This window comes from Myotis davidii, unplaced genomic scaffold (assembly GCF_000327345.1).
Source record: "Myotis davidii unplaced genomic scaffold, ASM32734v1 scaffold6, whole genome shotgun sequence".
Classification (NCBI taxonomy): Eukaryota; Metazoa; Chordata; class Mammalia; order Chiroptera; family Vespertilionidae; genus Myotis; species Myotis davidii.
In genome coordinates, this window is record NW_006383011.1 from 4,077,524 (window position 1) to 4,095,074 (window position 17,551).

At 36.1% G+C, this 17,551-nt stretch overlaps 1 protein-coding gene across 1 annotated transcript in view; it reads left to right on the forward strand.

Moving 5' to 3' along the window:
* Window positions 1-16,922, forward strand: part of WDPCP (WD repeat containing planar cell polarity effector) — a 247,997-nt gene extending 231,075 nt beyond the window's left edge. Inside the window, exons 16-18 of the mRNA XM_006778547.2 lie at window positions 6,542-6,600; window positions 9,662-9,693; window positions 16,136-16,922. Of these exons, the coding sequence (XP_006778610.1) occupies window positions 6,542-6,600; window positions 9,662-9,693; window positions 16,136-16,186 (142 nt within the window). The 3' untranslated portion in view covers window positions 16,187-16,922. The remainder of the gene's footprint in view (window positions 1-6,541; window positions 6,601-9,661; window positions 9,694-16,135) is intronic.
* Window positions 16,923-17,551: the final 629 nt, after the last annotated feature.

Consider the following 17,551-nt stretch of genomic DNA (forward strand, 5'->3'; position numbering starts at 1 on the left):
AAAAAAGAAGAAAGTGCAAACTCCATACAAACAGTAGCCCCACTCATGAATCAATTTTTTTTCTCATTACAAAAGGATGTTGAACTAATCAATGTTATTCGAGGACCTGCTGTAATAGAATGGGAGATAAGGCAAAGAAGCAATGGGATTTGAATAATTTGATTCCTTGAAGAAAAATGAAACAATGGATCAGAATTAATATTTAAAACTATAATCCAGGAAAATGTTTCTGAAATACATTTTAAAATATATATATGTTTGATTTACACACTGCCATTTGTGACAACATGGATGGATCTTGAAAATATGCTAAGCAAAGTCAGACAGACAGGAAAAGTTAAGAACCATATTATTTCACTCATGTGGGATATAAAACAAAGCAATAAATGAACAAACAAGAAAAACAAAAAATTCATCCACACAGATAACAGTATGGTGGTTACTAGAGGGAAGGGGGTGGGGGTGTTAATAAAGAGATAAGGGGCTCAAATATACGGTGATGGAAGAAGACCTGATTTGGGGTGATAGGCACACAATGCAATATACATATAATGTATCACAGAATTCTACACTTGAAACCTATATAATTTTATTAACCAATGCCACCTCAATTAATGTGATTAAAAAATAAAAATGTTATTTTGTAACCATTAAAAAAGGAAAAAAGAAAGATCGTACAGGTACCTGAGAAAATTTACATTAGAATAATTAGTTCTAAGACATATCCTAATGAAGTTCTTAGATTCCACTGATTAATTTTAAACATCTTCAAGGCTTCCTTGTAAAAGATCAAGTAACTTATAAAAGCAGAAGAATTAAACTAGCATTAACCTTTTCAAAAATAAAATACAAGGCAAGGCAAAAGTGGAGCTGCAGTTTTTAAAAACTCAAACAAAGTGTGAACCAGCTCCGAGTACAAAGGCTAAAGGAAAACAGTTTTCATAAACCTTCTTGAGGAATGTACTAGAGGAATGTACTTCACCCAACCATGACATGACTCAGAAAAAAACCAGCAAAGGACTGATTGTGAACATTTCAATACATATAAACAGTGAATCAGTATGGAAGACTTGTGTACAGATACTATATGTTGTGGTTAAGTATAAATGATACAGCTGAAAAATGAGAGTACAAAGAGTGAAAGAGAAAAGCAGAATAAGCTCACCGATTGTTGTATGCCGGTGGGAGTTAAAAATGCCAATAAGCAAATCACCTGATAAAAAGTTAAGAGACAAAGAGCATTAGTTGGGTGAATGAGAAAACTGTAACATAAAACTTCTAAAAAATAATTCTAATAAAAACACTACATATAAGATCTATGGGACATATTTAAAGTAATGATCAGAGTAAAAGTGATAACACTAAATACTTTTATCAAAAATAAAATAAGTGAACTAATTCTAATTCAGTAATTCTAAAAAATAACAAGAAACTAAACCAAAGTTAGTCCAAAGGAATGAAATAATAAAGATAAAAGGAGAAACTAATGAGCAGAGTGGAGGTTGAGAAACTTTCCCAAATATCTAGAAGAGTAAATATTTTGGGCTTGTGAGCCTTATGCAATTACTCAGCTCTGGTGTAGCACAGAGCAGCTATTTTCAATACATAAGTTAATGTAGTTAAGGGTGTGTCTGCTTTTGCTCACTTTTATATCCACATCATCCAACCCAGTACCAACCACAGTGAGCATTCAACAAATATTCCATCCAGAAATGAATGAACCATAAAATATCAGCCTACTCTATAAAATGTTCTCTTAAGTTTAAATCCTTCCCAATGACTGTTTACATTCTTCATATGCTTACAAGTCACAAAATGAAATTTTAATTTCTGGGTAGCCCATAATACAGTAAACTATATTCATTTAAACTAAATATCATGCAGAAAACAACTGAAAACTGGTTTTGAATAGATTGTACTGCACTTAAGTTTATAAACAAACTTTCTAGAATATAAACCAAATGGGGGTTAAATGTTTGCCTTTTCTGTTTTTATTATTCACTGCTGCGACCTCCAGGACTTAGAAAAGTGCCAAGTATGTAACAGAAGCTTCATAAACATTTATTTAATAAATAAATTTTTATTTTATAAGAATATATAGGTTATAAGAATATATAGCTGAGTTCCTTCCTTGTTACAGCAACGTAGTATTCCATTTGCAACAGCATGGATGGACCTGGAGAGCATTATGCTAAGCGGAATAAGTCAGTCAGAGAAAGGTAAATATCACGTGATCTCACTCATTTGTGGAATATAATGAACAAAAGAACATACTGATGATACTTAGTGTGTAGACATTTTAGATATATAAAAGAATCAGGCACTTCCTAATTTAAAGCAATTACAACACCTAGGGTATACATGAAGTAGGGTTTCTTTTTTTAAATCACCATTATGTGAATTAACTAAGACCTTATACTTTCTGTCACTAATATTATTACTCAAATCCTTTGTTTTCATATTTTCTCTGTGGCTAAGATTACCACTATTTAAATGGTTGGTTTTCATATTTTTGACCTAGTCATTTAAAAAGATTACAGAGCCCTAGCTGGTTTGGCTCAGTGGATAGAGCATCAGTCTGCGGACTGAAGGGTCCTGGGTTCGATTCCAGTCAAGCCTGGGTTGTGGGCTCAATCCCCAGTAGGAGGCGTGCAGGAGGCAGCTGATCAATGATTCTCTCTCATCATTGATGTTTCCATCTCTCTCTCCCTCTCCCTTCCTCTCTGAAATCAATAAAAATATAAATTATAAATAAATCTTACCTAATAATAGACAAACATGTAAACTGACTGTACCTTTGCTATGCTAACCAGCCAATCAGGAGAGTATGCAAATTAACCCAACAAAGATGGTGGTTAATTTGCATATGTAGGCTCCAAGCGGCAGAGCCAAACCTGATGGCTCCGGGGCCAACTCTGGCCAGAGCCCAGACAGAGCGAAGGCCTGGCTCCTGGGTGCCAGAGGCAAACCGGTGCCAGCAGCCACGGGAAGGGAAGGCCTATTGCACGAATCTCTTCGTGCAACAGGTCTCTAGTAAATAAATAAATAAAAAGATTACACAACTCAAAAATCACTTTAGAAGGAAAAAAAAAACCACCATTCAGTGTGAAAACAGCATTGATCCTAGGACTAAAGTAAAAATACTTAACTGCTAAAACTTACTAAATTTTGGCTTAATATTATTTGATTCACATCTAAGCCACTTTTTTTTTCACTTAGAATAAAAATAACCTTCTATTTAGAATCCTGATGTGTGCCTATAAATATAATGGATGAAATTTTTCAGTATTTACATAAAAATGTTGTCAACAGAATGCCTAGCAGATTTACCAGAAAAAAAAAAATTTGACAGACTATAATTCATGAAGACTGGCTCCATACAACTGCCCCTGCCAACAGGAAACCCGGCAGCCTGCCGCCTCTTCCGGCTCAGCCGCAGCTGACCTTGTGTGTTCCTCTCGGCCTCGCAATTCTTGTTAACCTGGCATAAGAGGAACACGTCTGGCATATGTCTAGGAAGTTCAGTTCTGCATCTTAAACTGAAATAAATGTGGGATGTATGGAAGGTTTCTATGACTGGTTAAGTTCATATTATTCCCATGTAGGTGTGTTATGATTTGCTGCCTGTAAAACTAGAAACTAAGTAGAGACATCTTTTTCTAAGCCTCAGTATCTGACTAAAAAACTAGCCAATCTTAAACATACTTCCCAAGAAGATAGACAATCTTAAGCTCTTTTAAACCAAAAATTAAAGGGTATCGGCAATTTGACAGCCTGGAGATGTTTCCAGGTTCTCACTGAACCTCTGGCTATGCTCAAGAAAGCTGGTCAAGAACATGTGACAAAGCAAATGGGAGCTGAAAAACAAAAAGAGGATTTCCATTTCTCTCAGCCTAATCTGGTCTCCTATGAATTTTCTTATTTTTGCTTTCTGGCCCACTAAGTAAATCTTATTGTGAAGAGAAGTTACATTTCCCTGTTCCTGCAGTGGTTCTCAACCTTCCCAATGCCGCGACCCTTTAATACAGTTTCTCATGTTGTGGTGACTCCCAAACATAAAATTATTTTCGTTGCTACTTCATAACTGTAATTTTGCTACTCTTATAAATCGTAATGTAAATATCTGATATGCTATATGTGTTTTCCGATGGTTGCGACCCTCAGGTTGAGAACCGCTGCTTTAATGTGTCTCAAGAAAAGCTCTGGGGAAATGAAGTGCTTTACAGATTCATAGCTCAGCCAAAACTCCAAAATCTATATATTCTAAGTGGCAATGTTTGGGTTTGGAATGTATTCTTTTTATTAACTAAGCCAAATGAAAGTATAATTTCATGTACAAAGCCTTGTTAATGTTATATATTTTGAAACCTTAATCCTTTATAAGTGGACTTCATGTGATATGTACTATTTGCATAGTATTTTTCTTCCACAAAACTCAGCGCATTCAAACTTCATAACTTTGCATTGAAAATACAAAATTTCAACTATAGAACATCCTTACTTATTATCTAAAACTGTGGTTAAAGTCCTCATCATGTGAAATATTTTACCTGGAGAGTATTATGCTAAGTGAATGTTGAATCTCAGAGGGAAGGCAGGTTTGGGTGGTTGGGTGGCTGAGAAGAGATTAATCAAAGAACTCATATGTATATATATGCATAACCCATGGACACAGACAGTAGTGTGGTGAAGGTCTGGGGTGGGGCGGGTGCAGGCTAGAAGGCATCAGTGGAGAAAAGAAGGCGATATCTTTAATACTTTCAACAATAAAGATTTTTTTAGAAAGAATGAACTACTTGTAAACTTAGTCCATTACTCCCCAGTGAAGACTAGCATTTCTCTTCATCTATTAATTGTTAGTTCATCAGTGCTTTCACTGATTGTCAGCTATGTAAACAACCAACATATAATGCAAACATATTTCAAAACACTGAAAATTTTGCACAAAACATAAAACTTGTTTCATGGCCCAGCTGGTGTGGCCCAGTGGTTGAGCATCAGACCATGCACCAGGAAGTCACTGGTTCAGTTCCCCGTCAGGGCACTTGCCTGGGTTGTGGGTTAGACCCCCAGTAGTCCCCAGACAATAAGTGTTTCTCTCTCACAGATGTTTCTCTCTCTCCATCTCCCTTTCTCTCTCTAAAATCAATACAAACGTATTAAAAAAAAAAAAAGACTGTTTCATGAAATGGGTAACTGTGTAGACCTCATTCAAAAACCACAAGGATAATAAAATTAAAAGAATTGTAAAAGAAAATTAGTTTATTAGTGCAGTATTAATAGAAGCCTTAAAAATAAAATCCTTAAATACTTATTGAAAAAATCACCCTCTTTTATTATGTCTGTTGTCAAGTCAAAGATGCCATATACCTCATGCTCTTAGTCTGGTCGGCTGTTCTTTTTTGCACTAGCACCTCTTCTCACCCGTCTAATCAATCTGAGTTACTCTTTGTGTCTTCTCAGAATTCATGCAGAATTGAAATTATAACATATTTTATATAAGATAAAATAAGCTTATCTATATGTTTTTACCTTTTACTTTTACTCAAATTGTCATTATTTACTATGCCTTTCAATTCCATTTTTAAAAGATTCAGTTCAAGGGTTTCCCCACCCCCTGCCCCCGAAAGCATATTCTCAGATATGATCTCCTGCAGTTTTTTTGTTTGTTTGTTTGTTTTAAGAATTAAGTATTTTGTGTGGTTTTTTAATTGATTTTAGAGAAAGAAGAAGGGAGAGGGAGAGAGAGAGAAACACTGATGTGAGAGAGAAACACTGATCAGTTGCTGCCATATACATCCCAACTGGGGGATGGAAGCCACAGTCTGGGTATGTGCCCTGACCAGGAATTGAACCGGCGACCCTTTGGCGCACAGGACAACACTCAATCAACTGAGACACACGGCCAGGGCTCCTGCAGTTATTTTTAAATCTAGGTTCCCATACCTTTCTATGCCAAGAAAGAGAGAAACAATGCTATTCTTGAGTTTTCATTTCTGTAGGGCAAATATTCATGTCACATAAAAACCTGTACATGCATGTTTATAGCCATTTTACTCATAATTGCCAAAACCTGGGAAAATAAATATCCTTCAATAGGTGAATAAACAAACTGGTACTACTCGGCAATAAAATGTAACAAACTATTGATACATGTAACATCTTGGATGAATATAAGGGCATTATACTGAGTGACAGAAGCTAGTCACAAACATTATGTGTGATTCAAATTATATGACATTCTTGAAAATTATGTATAAAATATTTTATTTGTATATTAAAGTTGGATTTAATACTCTCCAAAATGTCCTATGAAATACTTAGTGGTGGGAAAATTAAAATCAGTTTTCAGTGTTTTTAACATTATGGTGTTTAAATTATTACACTGTTGAAAGGTCCCAAGGAAATTTTCAATTACATTTTTTAAAACTTCTGAAGTTTGAAAATATTCAATATTTAAAAATCTATAACATATTTAACTATATAATTTTCTTTTTTATCCTTGACCCAATTAAAAAAAAACACACAACTTACACAACAGACAAGTATTTGACAGAAGAAATGAACTTGAGAAAGACGCCTGTGCTGAACCTTTGATGGGTAAGGCCTGTTTTAAGGAAGGTAATGGTACCCACGGTACCCAAAGCATTCAAAAGTGTAACAGAAAAACGGGATGATACCTGGCGAGCGCATTCAGTAAATGAATGAAAATAAGAAAGGCCTGGGCATTTGTAGTTGGGTTGCTATAAGACGGGGACTAGGTTGGTATCATGCAAAATAGCTGCTTATAACAAAAACTTAATTTTAGTGAATATACAAATAAACGTGAGGATCTTATTACGATATTAATTCTCATTCTGTAGGTTGGGGGGAACCTAAAATTCTGAATTTCTACAAGCTCTCGAGTGATGTATATGCTACTGGCCAAGAGATTACACTTTGAGAAACCAGGCTCTGAAGGCCACTGAGAAAAGTGGCGTGATTTTTGCCCAATTCAATAAGAAAGAAATGTACATAGTATGATAACATAAGGCATTCATGTAATATACTCCCTAAAAAAAAAAAATTAAGTAACACAGTAATCACCTCCAGTCCAGCTGAGTTGGTGGCCTGCAAAGTACAATTGCAACATGCAAAAGCAATCACATGAGATATTAAGAAAATGGAGGCACAAGTAACACACAGACTACTAGCTGTGAAGGGACAAAGGTAGTTACTATTTGAAAGTTTTCACTGTCCCCTAAAGATGACTCTAAGCTTGGCCTATTCATTTCCTTACCTTTCCCTCTGATAATGGGCCAATGCTGCTGAACTAAATCTTTCAGACGTTGGAATGCAAAATCTAGAAGAAAGGTACTCACAGAGAAGGACAAGAGGGGTATGTGATGGCAATACAAACACCACATGCCTCTCTTGTCCTTCTCTGTGGCTTCCTGTCTTCACATGCCTATCCTTTCCTTCTGGATAGGCCAGGAAGGCAATCCATGAGAGCAACTTCAGCATCTGAGGGAAGTGGATAGGAGAGAGAGAAGAATTTTTAAAGCAGTGCTGCATAGTGACAAGCATGTAACAGTACAAACGTTTCTCTCCGCCCGCCCCCCACCCCCTCCACACGCACACACACACACACACACACACACACACACAAACAGGTCTACTAACTGTATGTCACAAAGCCTGTTTAATATATGGTCCCATCTCTGACTCAAAATACTGTCAATCCAACACTGTTTTCACTTATGAAGTCACAATTTCAATGGAATGATTCTCATAAAGAATGGGCCCTTGAATAAACAATTTAAAGTGATTTTTTTTGTATTAATGGTTTAAAGATATGGGATTCTCAGTAGAAAAAAAATGTATTTTCCCTCTAAGTTTGTTTTCCCTTGAATTTTAAGAAAAGTGTAGAGTTAATTATATTCAACAAGGCCAGCACTAAAGTTGAAATTAAAAGTTCATGGTTACTAGCAACATAACAGAATGAGACCCCTCACTCCCCCACAGAAACACTAAATTGGCAACCAGCCATGAACAAAAGGGTCACTCCAAGAGCTTCAAAATCCAAATAGGAAGTTGCAAACCCTCGTGGAGCCCAAGACCAAGGAAAAAAACTTGGGCTGGTAGCAGCCTGAAGAATACAGACCTGCCTGCAGGTCCAGGAACAGCTCTATCCCCCTGGGATCATAGCTCCTGCCCCACTCACTCATGGTCATACTACCAGCCCCCCGGAGCAGGCAGGAACCACATCATGTCTGACCCCAATAGCAGGTCCACTGCCTGCAGGCCCAACTGTGGACCTGGAAGCAGCCCTATGACCAGCTCCAATTGCTCAATCTCAGAGGTAGTCTTCTCAGGGGACCTGGGGAGAGACATGCTGATCTGCACCCCAAGTAATAAGCCTGCCAACATGGACCCAGAAGTAGCCCCAATCACCTGGGGACCTGGCGTGAGATACACCGGCACAAGTAACAGGCCAGCCCACCAAGGATGTGACTGTGAAACTGGAAGCAGCCGCGTGGCCTGGCCCTGGCCCTGCTCAGCTGTCATCCTGGAGGCAAGCCTGTCTATCTGGTTACCTGGCAGGAGTAGGTCTTCACCTGCCAAAAATAATGTGTAAAGAACAGAAGAGGTTCCTGCTTCTTCAAATTCACAGACACCAATGCAAGACTATAAGGATCACAAAAATGTAGGCAAATACAGCAGTATCAAAGGAAATTAATAGAGTTCTAGTAAGTGCCCCCAAAGAAAGAGATCCATGAACTGCTTGACAAAGAATTAAAAAAAAAAAATCATGTAAAGAAGCTAGTCAGTTAAACGAGAATACAGACAGACAGAAAACACACTATTACAGAAATGTCATCATCATCAAGGCACTTCTTGGTGACAGGATTACAAGGAGGAATAAAACGCTGCTGATAAGCTTCAGAAAACTTGCAAGTTAACATCAGCATAGTGCCAGATGGGTGGTACATGCATGCATGCACTGAGTACGGTATTGGGACTTATAAATGTCAGCAGTTACTGGTTTCAAGAATGAGAATATGTACATTGATGTCTGCCTGATACCCATCAACAGTGAGACATTAGATCAGGGCCGTAATGACAGTTCTTTTCTCTTAGCCTAATGACATAAAGTTAAGGAAGGATGCCTCTTTTAAAAGCATCATTTTGATGTTCTAAGCCAGGGACAGCAGGTATATCACTGCTTTGAGAGCAGATTGCCATTAATCAAATACAGTATTCTTTTCCATTAAGCAAAGTGGAAATAAATAATAAATCCTCATAAAACTTCTCAACAGTTCTACAATTCCCTGGATAACCACCACTAATCAACCAGAATTGGCACGTAGATGAAACTTACTTGCTATGCAAGTTTTAAGGCACCATTTTAATGAGAAAAGGCACAACGTAGCCGTAGTTTGTTCATTTGATTTCAGTGTAGATATTGGCTATAACATGTATGTAGAATAATTGTTACTTTATTTCTATTTGGAAGTTTGGTTATTGCTTTCTCTGAGTTTTTAGTATTTTAATGTGTTTACATTATGATTGTTTTAAGTATATCTCTGTTTAATGAGGATGTTAAAAGATTTTGTTAAAAATTTTTGTTAAGGTCCTTTTTAGATTTTAAGATAATTAATCTTGTGATCTTTTACTTTAGAAGGAGAAATAAGAGAAGACTGCATAGGACAGGTAAAACACTTTCTATTACTGTTTCTTATAAGATCTTAAATTCCAAGAGAAAAGCATACTGTATGATGTTGTTGCTTTTTTTAAAATATATTTTTATTAATTTCAGAGAGAAAGGGAAAGGGAGAAAGAGATAGAAACATCAATGATAAGAGAGAATCATTGATAGGCTGCCTCCTGCATGCCATCTACTGGGGACTGAGCCCATAACTCAGGCATGTGCCCTTAATAGGGATCGAACCCAGGACCTTCCAGTCCACAGGCCGACGCTCTATCCACTGAGCCAAACCAGTTGGGGGAGAGGGTATAAGTGAATTTAAGTCACATGAGTTGATAATTGATGAAAGTGGGTGATGAGTAATATAGCAATTTACATACACCATTCTCTATACTTTGGTATAAGTTTGAAATTATCCAGAATTAAGTTTAAAAATGAAAGATTTGTAATAATGACAAGTAATCCTTATCATTTTTATCACATCCATGAGTAATATTAATAAGCAATGCATGTGAGGTCTCTCTCCATATTATGCCGCTGACATTACATTGAAGTTCATTTTGAGAGACGGTATCAATGACCTGTTAGACCAATTTCAGAAAGCTTAGGTGTAAGTCAGAGAAAGCCTCACCATTTTATTAAAAACTCATAGTGGATTACAGTAACTGATTCACTATGAAACTTGAGTTTGAAAGATAGTTCCACAACTACTAGCATTATAGTTTGGAAAAATCATTACATCTCTGTTAGCCTCCACTTCCTCATCTGCAAAATGGAGGTAATTTCACATATACCACAGGATTTTCATGAAACTCTATTGTGACCATGTATGTGGTAGGACTTTGCTAATTGTATGGAATACATTATTAAACTTAATTCTGTATAATTTCAAACTTATACCAAAGTATAGAGAATGGTGTATGTAAACTTAAATTCACTTATATCTACTAATACTACTAATAATCATCGATATCATTGTTCCAGTCTTCTCTATGGACATATCTATATTGATGTTCAATATTAAAACTGAGTTTTAGCTCTGAATTTGGGGAGGCTAAGACACAAAAAGGGAAATGGTAGTGCTTTGAGAGGCATACTGGTATAACATAGAAAGAATTTGAAGGATTTGTAGGCAAACTGTCTCAGTTCCAGTTTCTTGCCCCTTCTTCCTCATTGCCACACATTTTGTATACCTACTTCCTTATCTGTAAAATGGGAGTAATTGTATTAAATAATATCATAGGATTATGTCAAATTAGGTAATGTGAAAGCATTTTGTAAATTCTAAAACATTATTGTTCTTACTGACTTTTTAAAAACATGCAAATAGTAAATTCATCTAAATAGAAACATTTCTTGCACTTGATTCACACTCAAGAATGCTGTGTTAGAAAACTGAAAAAACTAAACATGTCCTCAAATAGGGTTTTGAAAAAAAGACAGAAATCCTATTCACATTGCTCTTTTTTGCTTAATCCCTTCACTTTTTTTTTACCAGCCCTCAACCACCCTCCCCTCTGACAGCTATCAGTCTGTTCTGAGTCTGTTTCTGTTTTGTTAGTTTATCTTGTTCATTCCACATACAAGTGAAATAATATGGTATTTGTTGTTCTCGGGTGGGCCTATTTCACTAAGCATAATGTTCTTCAGGTCTATCCATGCTATTTCAAAGGGCAAACTTTCCTTTTTTCTTTATTGCCGAGTAGTATTCCATTGTATAAATGTACCACCGTTTTCATCCACTCATCTGCTCATGGGCATTTTGGCTGCTCCACATCTTGGCTATTGTAAATAATGCTGCAATGAACATAGGGGTGCATATATTCTTTCAAATTAGTGTTTTGGGTTTTTGGATAGATTCCAGAAGTGGGAGCATTGGGTTATAAGGCAGTTCCATTTTTTAATTTTTTGAGGTAACTCTATATACTGCTTTCCATAGTGGCTGCACCAGTCTGCATTCCCACCAACAGTGCATGAGGGTTCCCTTTTCTCCACATCCTCAGGGTTGTCTTTTCTCCACATCCTCGCCAACACTTGTTGTTTATTGATATCTTGATAATACCCATTCTGACAGGTGTGAGGTGATATCTCATTGTGCTTTCAATTTGCATCTCTCTAATGATTAATGTCGTTGAGCACCTTTTCATATGTCTTTTGGCCACATGTATGTCCTCTTTGGAGAAGTATCTATTCAGGTCTTTTGCCAATTTCTACATTTTTTTAATAAAAGATGACTGTATTAAATGAGCAACAGGTCAAAATCCAGTTTGTAGCAAAGCAAACCTTAACTTGTCTGCAGTTTGCTTACGAAAGTTTGTATACATTTAAAAAGAAAAGTGACCTGGTATTGCCCAACATTAGGTAACAGCAACAGGGTGTGGCTCAGAATATACACTTAACTATATGGAGAGCTCAAATGAGGGACTGGGGAAAACCCTTTTGTTGTATTAAATTATTGCATGAATTAACATGCCATTCAGTCAAGGGTGAGTGCAGCTTCAGAACTTAATCAAATGAAGATCAGTCTCTGTTGAAACTACAACTTCCTATTAACAAACAAAATCACCTCCTCCCAAACTAGGGAAGAAACAAACCAAAACCACCACTTCTATACTGTTTACCCAGGGGCCTACCATTTCATGAATTTTGGTCCTTTCATTCCACTGCTAAAGCTCTATAGCAAGGAAATACTCCTAAACAAAGAAAACACTTCGTGCCTAAGTGTCTTTCATAGAATTATTTATAAAAAAGAAGAAAATGGAAACTATAAGTTTAACAAAAAATAAAAGGAATGACTAAGGAGCACTATAGTATTTAAGAAGTAACAGTTAGCCATTAAAAACAGAGACTGTGTGAGAGCATTGAAGAATAAAGTGAAGCCAAAAAACCCAAGCCAAAAATACAGAGAATTGTAAATACAATATGATTTCTGCTGTTTTAAAAACAAATAAAACATATACGTGGAAAAAAAGAAACTGGTTCATGTGTATTTGAAACCACAGTTTTCATATGACTGGTGGGACTACGGTAAATTTTGTATCTTTATGTTTTCCAAATTTTATTTAATGAATATACTTTGTTGTTAGTAATTATTAACTGAGTATACAAAATACATTATTTCATTGATCATCAAAAATTCCTATAAAATACAGAGAATATTGGTCAATGTTACAGCATGAAACAGACTTCCTTGGAAATACTCTGCAGTCTTCTTTAAAAATAGGATGGCTTTTATTTAATTTTCTTAATCTTATTTTTTTTCATTGATTTTAGAGAGAGAGACAGAGAGAGACATCAATTTATTGTTCCATTTATTTATGCATTCATTCGTTGATTCTTGGATGTGCCCTGACAGAGGATCGAACCTGTAACCTCGGGATGACACTCTAACCAACTGTTTTTAAATGTCATTCCTAACGTAAGAGAGGTATTAAGGCCTGGATAGAAGGAAGGCACTACAGAACATCAAGAATATGGCTGAAACAGATACTTCCCGGGTATGCAAAGTCTGGCCTTCAAGCGACAATTATATCCAGTTATTAGGAAAATGATTTACCTAGGATCTCTGCCAATTACTGAACAAGACCAAAAGCTAAGTCCAGGCTTCTCAATGACTATTACAGTGGTGTAAAAAAATAGATTTTGGTATAGTAGCTTATAACTATGAGTTGGATCTTATGGGGTTTTTTTTAAATACCAGTGCTTATGTAAATGATTTTTTGTTTTAAAATTGAAAGCTAAAAACATAAAATTGAAAGCTAAAGCCAGCACGCACACACAAGCCCCAGGCAATATTAAATTACTCATTCTTATTGTTACCTGATTCTCCAGGTGTGTGGTTTTTTGTTTTTTTTTCTGTACATCAGGATCCACAAGCACTTGCATACATGTTTCCCTTACTTGCCAGCCACACTTGTTTTTTGTGGGGGTTTTTGAGGTACAACTATTTGAAATACTGTAATTTAACGTCTTTCTGAAAGGCTTCTCAGCAAAAAGAACTTTCAAGATATAACTTGAGGAATAACTTTTAAATGTCTCCAATTATGAAATGTTAGTTTAAGTATAATCCTCAGCCCTACTCTCTTTACCTTTCTCCTTTACCATTTCAACTCTAAGTAGGCTATCTCCAAACTTTCAAAAATGTCTGCTCTGTGCCCAGCCAGCATGGCTCAGTGGTTGAACATTAACCTGGGAACCAGGAGATCACGGTTCAATTCCTGGTCAAGGGACATGCCAAGGTTGTGGGGTCGATCCCCATGGTGGGGGATGTGCAAGAGACAGCTGATCAATGCTTCTGTCTCACCATTGATGTTTCTCTCTCCCTCTCCCTTTCTCTATTAAATCAATAAAAATATATATTTTTTAAATGTCTCCACTGTGCTATTATTACAAAAGCATAATATGCTAATTAGACCAGACATCCTTCCGGACAAAGCTGGGGCTGCGAGGGAAGACCGGGTCCTGGGTGCCAGAGGGAAGCTGGTGCTGGCAGCCAGGGGAAGGAAGGCCTACTCTTGCACGAATTTCATGCATCAGGCCTCTAGTCCTATCGTAAAATCCTTGTTAGGGGTGGAGTCTTTAGGTTTTTCTATATAAAGAATAATGTCATCTGCAAAAAGTGACAATTTTACTTCTTCATTCCCAATTTGAATGCCTTTTATTTATTCCTCTTGACTGATGGCTCTGGCCCGGACTTCCCAGTATTATTAATGTATTTTATATTTGATTGCTAGTATTTTGTTTGTGATTTCTTCATCTGTATTCATCAGATATTTTCCTTTTTCATGTTATTCTTGCCAAGTTTATGTATCAGGATTATATTGGCCTTATAAAATGAGTTAGGAAGGCAAAATATTGCCTTTTCAATTTTTTGGATGAGTTTGAGACTATCAATACTAAATCTCTTTGACTGTTTGGTAGAATTCACTAGTAAAGCCATCTGGTCCTGGACTTTTACTTTTTCGGAGGTTTTTGATGGTTGTTTCAATTTCCTCACTGTTGATCCATCTTTATATATTTTCCAGTTATTCTCAATTCCGTTTAGGGAGGTTTATATATTTCTAAGAAGTTATCCATTTCTTCTAGGTATTGAGTTTGGTGGCATACAGTCTTTCATAGTACTGTAGTATGATGCTTTGTTTTTCTGTGGTGTCTGTGGTGTCTGTGGTAATACAATGAGATACCACCTCATACCTGTTTGACTGGCTATTATCAACAAGACTAATAATAAGTGGTGGAGAGGTTGTGGCTATCATACGATCATATCAGTCACTACTGGTGGGAATGTAAACTGGTACAACCACTACGGAAAATATGGAAGTTCCTTAAAAAGTTAAGAATACACTTACCTTTTGACCCAGCAACTCCTCTTCTACCTGCAAATTTTGAAAACATTTATTTGCAAAGCTATATGCACCCCTATGTCATTGCAGCATTATTCATGGTGGTCAAGACATGGAAACAACTGAAGTGTCCTTCGATAGAGGATTGGATAAAGAATATGTGGTACATATATAAACTGGAATACTATTCAGCCATAAGAAAAGATGAAATACTGCCATTTGTGACAACATGGATGGATTTTGAGAATGTCATGCTACGCAAAATAAGTCAGAAAAACATCAAGCAACCATGTGTGGGATATAAAACTGGAACAAACAAGAAAAACAAACAAAAACAGACACAGACAGCAGTTTGGTGGTTACCAGAAGGAAGGGGCTGGGAGAGTAGCAAAGGGTAACTGGGGTCAAATATATGATGAGGGAAGAAGATTTGACTTTGGGTGGTAAACACACAGTATAATATACAGGTGATGTATCACAAAATTGTACGCTTGAAACCTATATAATTTTATTAACTGATGTCACATCAATAAATTTAATTTAAAAAATAAAAAATCCTTTTGGGGGAGAAAGAAAAAGAAATGAGAAAAGGTTAAGTTTCTTGTTAGTAGCTCTTTGCAGCTTCGTAAAATTTTATGTAGGGCTTATAAAAACATTATCTTTTCTATGAACCATTACCTCAAGAGCCACTGTTAAATACTTAGTAAAACATCAAAATTAAGAAATATATGCTGTATAGGACCTGTAGAACAGACAGTATTGTAAAGTCAAATAGGTGGCATCAGAAATGATTACCCACAGTTTGCAACTTCTCATTGTAGGAGCCTTCAGATGCTTCCAAGTTTCAACTAACAGCCTTTCCTTCCTTTGCTATTTCATGCCTCACATATTACTTTTCTTCACTGATTTTTACGAATGCTGTGTCAAAATTTAAGAGTAAGATAAACATACAGTTCTCTTGTTTGCATGTATAATGCATTTTAAACTTTTATTTCACTGTTTTTAAATATTCAAAGTAAAGATATTAAAAATATAAATATAAAGTTGCTTAATTTTACTCTCTGCTTAAACATGTTTTTAATTATTTTTATTTGTTTGCTTTCAGGAAATTGGAGATGGTGGTTCTCTAAGAATGGTTCACTTTGGTTTGGTGTAAATATGAAATTTGTGTTTTACTGACTAAAAACCTCCCTGTATGGAGTAAAAACAGGAAAGACAGTATAAATTGGTTAAGAGTTTAAATTCAGTGTTTTCAAAGTAAAGTTTTATTCACTTCAAAAACATGTAGCATAATAGCGAATTATCCTAATTAAAGTGTTAAAGTGCTTAATTTATTTTCAATAATGTAAAGTGTTGGAAAGTTCTTAAATTATGCATTATTTGGTGCTGCAAAAGTAGAATATTTAAACTTAGTTCTTCTAAGTATTTTAAACATTTGCTCTTGTGATCTTGTTTACATCATTACTTTGCATCACAAATAAAGTTTTAAGCAAAAATTTCAGCTCAGACCCATTGTTGAGAGACAGTTTTCCATGGGTTTCCATAAGTTTACCAGTTGTCTAGGTAAAACTAAATAAAACTTAATTCTTAACTAAATTGCCCATTTTTCCACTTCCCATGCCTCTGGAAATATTAACTCAATACTGCTAAGGCCTTGACTCCCCTTGGAACAAATTCTGTCCCCTGTTGAGCAAAGGGCAAGCAAGCTCACCGCCGGTGATAAAAGACAGGAACTCCCAGGTTCAGAATTCCTATCCTTTACACAGCCCATTGAGTGTGAAGGCGGCATCTACCCCTCTCTGCATCTACCCCCTCTCTACCTCACCCAGTAGGAATGGTGCCCGGGAAATGAGGGCGCCCCCTCTCCCCACAGAAAACTGATACCTTAGGTCAGTGATGGCAAACCTATGACACGCGTGTCAGAGGTGACACGCGAACTCATTTTTTTGGTTGATTTTTCTTTGTTAAATGGCATTTAAATATATAAAATAAATGTCAAAAATGTAAGTCTTTGTTTTACTATGGTTGCACATATCAAAAAATTTCAATATGTGACACGGCACCAGAGTTAAGTTAGGGTTTTTCAAAATGCTGACAGCCGAGCTCAAAAGGTTCGCCATCACTGCCTTAGGTACTATTATTGTGAGCAATAAAGTGTCCTTTATCTCTGATCCAGGAGTTTCATGTGATATACCAGCATGAAACTGTGGTTTGATGACTTGTTATCTTGCAAGTGGAGTAAAAATCTTAGACCTTTCAAAGTGCTTGATATCCATTCATTAGAAGAAAGCATATATTTTACAAGTATAAGTCTATAATAATGAACATCTTTTTCAAATATTATATATGAGATAAATTCTACTTGAAATCTACTGTTAAAAGCTAATTAGACTGAAGGCTTTTAGACTTGAGGTTTTTCTCCCTACTTCCTATTCATCTGTATCTCTACCTCAGGTTATGAAACTCAAGTTACATTTTTCAGTTTTCTACTGCTCTGGAAAAATTTTAGTAATACTTAGTA